The 8,185-nt window shown below is 37.5% G+C and overlaps 1 protein-coding gene across 1 annotated transcript; it reads right to left on the bottom strand.

Annotated features, from left to right (window-relative positions):
* Nucleotides 1-1,466: 1,466 nt before the first annotated feature.
* LOC123796513 (olfactory receptor 2G3) lies at nt 1,467-2,420 on the bottom strand. The gene has a single exon (XM_045804024.2). The coding sequence runs from the start codon at nt 2,409-2,411 to the stop codon at nt 1,467-1,469; it is 945 nt and encodes a 314-aa protein (XP_045659980.2). The 5' UTR covers nt 2,412-2,420.
* Nucleotides 2,421-8,185: the final 5,765 nt, after the last annotated feature.

Raw genomic sequence — 8,185 nt, forward strand, 5'->3', positions numbered from 1 at the left:
ACGTGACCTCCTTAATACCCATCACCCAGTTACCACATCCTCCCACCCCCTTCCCTTCTGTAACCCTCAGTTTGTTTCCTGGAGTCCAGAGTCTCTCATGCATCTGTTTTAAATCACGACTTTTGTGTGCTGCAGGGCATCCAGGGCTAGTGTGAAATAGGGGTCCAGGGATGCCTGAGGCAGCAGGCAGGGTAGGGTGCCCAGACCCTGCTCTGTCTGCACTATCAGGTGGAGACGGACCATAATCATGGCACTGGCCAGCCTCTGTGATTTGTAGAGATTTTCAGCACTTCCCTCACCATTTGGCAGGGTTGTAGGGCTCATACCTTTATGTCTAGTTGCTCCTTTAAACCACGGCTTTTACTATGCCCCAGGGCAGATGAATATCCTCACACTCTCTCACTGTGGCTCCCGACTGCAGTTTTCAGCACGGGAGGGGGGGTGGGGGCTCCCTTTGCTACTGTACTTCCATCTCTTTTGTCATTCTCTATGAGGCCTATCTGGTTGAATAGAAGCTGTTCAGTCAATTTTCAGTTCTTTTTAGAAGGATTTGCTCTATCAGTTGCTGTAGATTTGGTTTCTATGAAAGATGTGAGTTTAGAATCTTCCTACCTTATCATGTAACACCAGGCATTTTCCCAGTAGGGACTTCTGTTTTGCAGTTACAGTTAAAATAAACATAACTATGTATATTTTAAAATCTGAATATTCACATTTAACTGAGAAAATATCAATAAAACGAGTGAGTGTGAAAATTGCCAATTTTTTTGATGCTCTGTTTACCAACAATGTCAAGAATAATGTAATCTAGTGAGAAGGCACAATTATTTATTTCTAAAATGGAATCTAGCTTGGAACTGGGAGTGAGGGACAGGTAGCATCTTTTTTGGGGTAAAACAAAAAAGGAAAACAATATGCTCAGTATATTTTGTTTCTCATAGTCTTTCTTGGTAGTTACTTTTAAATGAGAATATGGAAAAGAACAGTTAATAAATTGAGAGTATGAGAGTGTATTTTTCTGACTTGGTAGTGGAAGTACATATATGAAGTGCTTATTTCTCATCATGAATCGTTAATGAAGAGACATAAAGTAAATTTAAATTGTTTAAACACTAAATAATTCATCTAAATGAAAACAACAACAAAAAAGTAATTTGTAACCCAGACAACTGGTAAACATGTAATTACTTACTTTTATTGAATCCCTGAGAATAAGTGTCAGAAATAAAATATAGACTTTGTTGTGAGGACTACCATCTATAAAACATACACAGCTCTCTTCCCCATGGCTCAAGCTCTGAATTTAAATAAGCATGTATTTTGTTCAGTTACACTTAAAAGAGGAAAATCTCCCTTATTAGATTAAGTAAACAAGTTTAACTGGTGTGAAATTGGGAAATACGGTAATGTGGTTTGGCTCAATAGGAGCTGGGCGACTACATGACTTGGAAACACTTCTTTGAACATCATGCTTGTAAGGAATACAATTTTTTTGACAGAAGTGTTTTCAGAGCCACTTTCATATCCTTGTTCCTTAAAGTGTAGATAATAGGGTTTAAGGTTGGGGTCACCATGGTATAGAAGAGGGAGATAAACTTGCCTTGGTCCTGAGTATAACTGTTACGTGGTTGCAGGTACATGTAGATTATGGTGCCGTAGAAAATGATCACGACTGTAAGGTGGGAGGAGCAGGTGCTGCAGGCTTTGTGCCTTGCTTCCACTGACTTTATCTTCAGCACAGCTTGACTGATGAAGCCGTAGGAGATAAGAATGAGTGCTGGGGGGATTAGGAGAAACAGGACACTGACCACAAAGAGCACCAACTCATTGACTGTGGTGTCCACACAAGCCAATTTGAGGAGAGCTGGTACTTCACAAATAAAATGATCGAGTCTGTGGTTGCCACAGAGAGGCAATTGCAAGGTAAAAGTAGCATGGATCAGGGAATTGGCCAAACCACTGAGCCAGGAGACGGATGCCAGTTGTTGACATAGCCTTGGGTTCATGATTGTCACATAGTGGAGGGGCTTGCAGACAGCAATATAGCGATCCAAAGCCATTACAGCCAGGAGGATACACTCAGTGGAGCCCAGGGCTAGAGAAATATAGAGTTGTACCACGCAACCACCATAAGTGATGGTCTTCTCTGGACCTCGCAGGTTAACTAGGGTCTGAGGTGCAAGGCTAGTAGTGAAGCAGACGTCCAGCAGGGAGAGGTTGCTGAGGAAAAAGTACATAGGGGTGTGGAGAAGGGGATCCAAGTATGAGAGAATGATGATGGCAAAGTTCCCCACAAGCGTCAGGAGGTAGAAAAAAAGGACAAATACAAAGACTGCAGCCTCCAGGCGAGGGTGGTCTGAGAAGCCTAGAAGGATGAAACCCATCAGGGAACTGTCATTGGCCCTTTCCATTTCTACAGAGGGAACTGCTTCTGCTAAGAGGGAAGTGAGAACAGGTACATTTGAAACAATTTATCCTGGAATCACAATGTACAAATTGAAGGGGTGAAGGAAACGAATTTGTGCAACTTATTAATTTCTTACCCTCAATAGGTTGCTGACTCAGAATATCAATCAAATCCAATGACTCTCCAAAAGTTTTGAGTGTTTTCAACTTTTGAGTTGTCTGGACACTAATTGGTAAAACCAATCAAGTGTAAATTTGCACATATATCAAAAAACATGAGGTCCCTTCTACTGAAATTAACTATCTCTCAAAATAAAGAAGACTTTAAAACAAAGACTGTAACAAGAAACAAAGGACACTATATAATCATAAAGGGGACAATTCAGTAAGAAGATATACCAATTATAAATATATATGCACCTAATATGAAAACACCCAAATACATAAAATGGTTAATAACAAACATTAAGGAACTAGTTCATAAAAACAATAAAACTAGGGGACTTCAACACACCACTTTAATCAACGGACAAATATCTAAACAGAAAATAAACAAGGAAACATGGCTTTGAATGACACACTGGACCAGATGGATTTATAGATATATTCAAAAAATTCCTCCCTAAAACAGCTAAATACACATATTTTCAAGTGCACACTGAACATTCTCCAGTATAGATCACATAGTAGCCCACAAAACAAGCCTCAAGGAATTCAAGAAAATCAAAGTAATACAATGCATCTTTTCTGACCACAATTCTATGAAACTCGATGTCAAACACAAGAAAAAAATCTGAGAAGAAAATAAATACATGTAGGTTAAATAACATGCTGCTAACAATGAATGGGTTAACCAGGAAGTAAAAGCAGAACCAAAATCTGCATAGAAAAAAATAAAATAAAATAAATACACAATGATCCAAAACCTTTGGGATGCAACAAAACTTGTTCTAAGAGAGAAGTTTATAGGAATTAGGCCCACCTCAAGAAGCAAGAAAAATCTCTGATGGAAAGACAAACATTACACTAAAGAAACTATAAAAAGAACAACCAGAGCGCAAAACCAGAAGAAGAAGAGAAATAAAGATTAGAGCAGAAATAAATGATATAGAAACTAAAAAAGCAATAGAACCCAGACGCTGGTTCTTTGAAAAAAAAATCAATAAAATTGATAAACCTCTAGCCAGACGTATCAAAGAAGAAAGGAGGGAAGGAAGGAAGGAAGGAAGGAAGGAAGGAAGGAAGGAAGGAAGGAAGGAAAGGAGAAAGGGAGGGAGGGAGGAAGGGAAGAGAAAGAAAGAAAGAAAGAAAGAAAGAAAGAAAGAAAGAAAGAAAGAAAGAAAGAAAGAAAGAAAGAAAGAAAGAAAGGAAGGAAGGAAGAGAAGTAAAACTAATAGTACTTGCAGATGATATGATACACTATATAGAAAACCTGAAAGTCTCCACCAAAAAAACTGCTAGAACTGATACACTATTTCAGGAAAGTCACAGGATACAAAATCAATGTATGGAAATCTGTTACATTTCTAGTCCACCAATAATGAAGCAGCAGAAAGAGAAATTAAGAAAACAATCCCATTTACAATTGTACCCAAAATAATAAGATACCTAGAAATAAACCCAACTGAAGAGGTAAAACATCTGTACTCTGAAAATTATAAAACACTGATGAAAAAATGGAATATGACATGAAGAAATGGAAAGATTCCATGAACATGGATTAGAAGAACAACTACTGTTAAAATGCCTATATTACCCAAAGCAGTCTTCACATTTAATGCAATCTCTATCAAAATACCACAAGAATTATTCACAGAGCTAGAACAAACAATCCTAAAAATTTGTATGGAACCACAAAACACCTTAAATACCCAAAACAATCTTGAAAAAGAAAAGCAGAGCAGGAGGCATCACAATTCCAGACTTCAAGGTATATTACAAAGCTGTAGTGATCAAGACAGAATGGTACTAGCACAAAAATAGACACACAGATCAATGCAACACAATAGAAAACCCAGAAATGAATCCACAACTATGTGGTCATATAGAGAGAGAGAATGGAATATTATTTTGCCATAAAAAAGAGTGAAATCTTGCCATTTGCAATGATGTGAATGGATCTAGAGAGTATAATGCTAAGCAAACTAAGTCAGAGAAAGACAAATATCACATGATTTCACTCATATGTAGTTTTAAGAAACAAAACAATTGTGCAAAGGAAAAAGAGAGAAGCAAACCAAGAAATAGACTCTATCACAAGGTGACTTTTCAATCCAGATATAAATAAATAAATAACAAGTAGTAAAGATGTTTGAAATAAGGACAAACTGTGTGAGAAATCATAAAATAAGGATTCTCCTTGTGTTTTCCTAAAATAACAAGTACTAAGTTCTGTGTGTGTATGAAGGGAGAAATAATAAAAGATTGTAAAGAACTCTGTGTTAGTTTGTTAAGGACTTTGAAATCCAGGCTCACAGCCTAGAAATATGGACGGTTTGGAATAAAGCTGTTTTAAGATATCCGACTGTGCAGAACTGATTGGGTAAACAATAATGAAGAAAGATATGGCAAATGATAGTTAGATATTTCAGTTGAAAATGCAATAGTGAATATTATCTTTTCACTTTTAATTCCGATTCAAACTAAGCCCCAACCACCAGGTGGAGTGCCAGGCACTACGTGTACAAAGCTCTCAAGCTGTTCCGTGCCCCTCCGGCACCTGTCTCAACCCTTGCACACCTAATTTATCACCCTGTCATCCTGAGCAATTTGCAATATCCTAACTTTTTTTCGCTTGGCTGTTCCTTTTCTCTGCTTCTCCTCTGGCAAAAATATTTTCTCTTCCAGTCCGCACCACCTTGAAAATTATCTACACACTTTTTAAGACTCAGCGCCAGTCACTTAGTGACTAGCTTAGTCCTTCTTGAACTCTGAGGGACATTGATCCTTAACACCCCACATCACTTCCTGCTGCAAGATTTAATGTCCATCCCACACCCTAAACCTCCTTCTTTCATAGAAACTATAAGACACTACTGACCTAATTTTTACATCTGTGTATTTCTACAAAGCTTTAAGCTACTTCTTAAACTGAAGTCATGTTTTACTGATATTTTGTGTAATTTTTATGGTGCCTGATGCATAACAATTGATCAACAACTGCCTTATGAAAGAAAGAATGCATTTTTGAGGTGTCCTATTTCCCTCAGTCAGTCTCTGTCTTGGATGTCTCTGGATAGCAGTAATGGAGGAAACAAAAGTGGTTATGGTCAGATCAGCTGAGCTGGGATGAAGAACTGGACCACCTCTGTTGGAGCAGACAATTAAAGCAACCAGCCAACACAAAAGTTACAATAAAACATTTGCTCACACACTGTAAAGGCATGAGAAAAGTCTAAAACTGTAGAAAGCACCAACGACCCCTGTTCATTTTTTCTCCGTGGAATGGTGTGTTGGGGAAGGTGAAGTAAATTAGAATAGGTGGGAAAATCATATTGCTGTTGCAGATACCTTGAAAAAATGGCTTCTGAAGTTTTATGGGTCCTGGAACCAAGGGGAGGGAGAGAAGTGGACAGCTAAATGTGAGGATGTACCAAGTACTGTGTCAGAGCAGGGAAAGTTGTCTTCAAGATTTTCCTCTCCTTCCCTCTACCTGAGGAAGCACCTGGGGAAGAGAGCTGGGAATAAAGATGGCTAGGATGCAAATACCAAATGTGTAGGAACATGAGCAACCAGTGGTATTGAAATCCTTGACCTCAACACCGTTCACAGACTGCAATGCACTGGCTGTAGAGTGGAGTCCAGTGTGGGGAGGGCAGCTTTCCAGGTAAAGTTTTGTGTAATTCCCAGTGGTCAAGACTGAAGAAACACACACACAGAGACACATAGGTTTTCAAGCAGGAGCTAATTCTTCAGTTATTTGTGCTTTTGTGTCACACAACTCTGTTCATTCCCCCAAACACCTGGCTGTACAAATCTTTGGAACAGGTGGAAACATTATTCTGTCCTCTCTCAGTTTGGAAAAATCCAATGCAAAACAGTTGCTTTCCTGTTCTAGTATATTTTCCATATGCTTTGGTCCTCCGTCACTCTTGTGTCTATTGGTGAAAAAAGAAGACCAATAATTATAGATTTCCCATTATCTGTTCAGTTGTTTTAAGCCTGGATTGGAAGTTGCCCACCTGAGTAGTGAAGTGCCTAATGTGACCTGTAAGCAAGTGTTCTCTACCCATGCAGATTCTGATTCTTCCTGATCCACTAGATTTCAGTAAAATACAATTATGTCCTATAAAAACAATGAGACCACAGTATCAATACAGTCAAGAGTAAAAGGTCCTCTAGAAAACATTTTATTCCTTCTCAATGAAATCTAACCCCAAAATTCAAAACTTTAGTCATTTTGGTTAAATTGTACTTACACTACTCCTCTGTTTGCACTTCAGAGTTCAAGGGCTTGCAATGGTGAACGACTTAATAAAGGTTCATTTATGGTATTTCTCAAGTATTTTTTACAGAGAGTTGAAATCACCTTGAACTGAAGTACTCTGGGTTGAGTTGTGGAATTGTGTCGATGTGGAAATGAGTGTGTGTATATCTATCATCTATCGTCTGTCTATCTATCTATCTATCTATCTATCTATCTATCTATCTATCATCTATCATCTATCTATCTATCATCCATCTATTATCTATCTATCTATCTATCTATCTATCTATCTATCTATCATCTATCTATCATCTATATCTATCATCTATCTATCATCTATCATCTATCTATCATCTATCTATCATCTATCATCTATCTATCATCTATCTATTATCTTCATCATCATCTACTCAATCATCTATGGTTTTCTTATAAAAGAAAATTTAATTCAAAAACTTAGTTTTTCTAAACATTTGCATAACACCAACTTGCACTTATGAAGAATAACAAAATTTCCCTATGCTCTTATTTGATAGGCAGAATCTGAAGTTTGGATAGTTTATCTGTCTCATCAAACACCATTATTTTAATGATAGGACAAGCCCAACTGTGACAGAAACTGTAAAGTTGTTACCTCATTAGTTTTTGTAAACACCTTTAAAGTACAAATGCACTCAATTAACACCAACAGACTGAATCCTTACTTACTATCAGAGCTATTTAAATGTGTCAGAGTTTCTCACATTTTCAAGGAAGCACTTTATATAACATTTTCTTAAATTGTGTTTACAGGTCTAACCAACCCCTGATCCACAAGATGACTGATTTCAAAAATATGTCTATTAAATATTTACATTTCTAACACAAGCAAATCCTGAGGAAACTCTTTCAGCAATAATGAGAATTGTGACATAGGGGGATCTTAGAACAGGGAAGTTGGCAATGTCTTGAAAAGACCATGGCTTGTTTACAGCTACTAAGTCATCTGGGGAAACCGTGTGTCCCCAGCAGGCAATTAGCCAGGGGACTAACTTCTGAAGATCATCCAAGAAGAATGGATGCACATATTTCCCTAGTGTGAAGTATTCCATTCTTCTTTGAATATTGCTTTGGGACCTTCTACTTCATAAAGGGAATAGAAGCCATTAGACCTGCACAACACAAAAATAAGTTATTTCATTAATTTCTTTTATTAATTGATTAAAACAGTCTACTTGTATTGGGTCCTTTCAACATCATTCCAGCTATAAGAGAGAAAATTACTCTTATCTTCTTTAAAGCTAATCCTTCCTTCTGTATTTTGAATTCCCTGTATCATATTACACACTGTAACTTCAAGCACCTTTCCCTGTT

This window comes from Ursus americanus, chromosome 5 (assembly GCF_024610735.1).
Source record: "Ursus americanus isolate L20-20 chromosome 5, mUrsAme1.1.p, whole genome shotgun sequence".
Classification (NCBI taxonomy): domain Eukaryota; kingdom Metazoa; phylum Chordata; class Mammalia; order Carnivora; family Ursidae; genus Ursus; species Ursus americanus.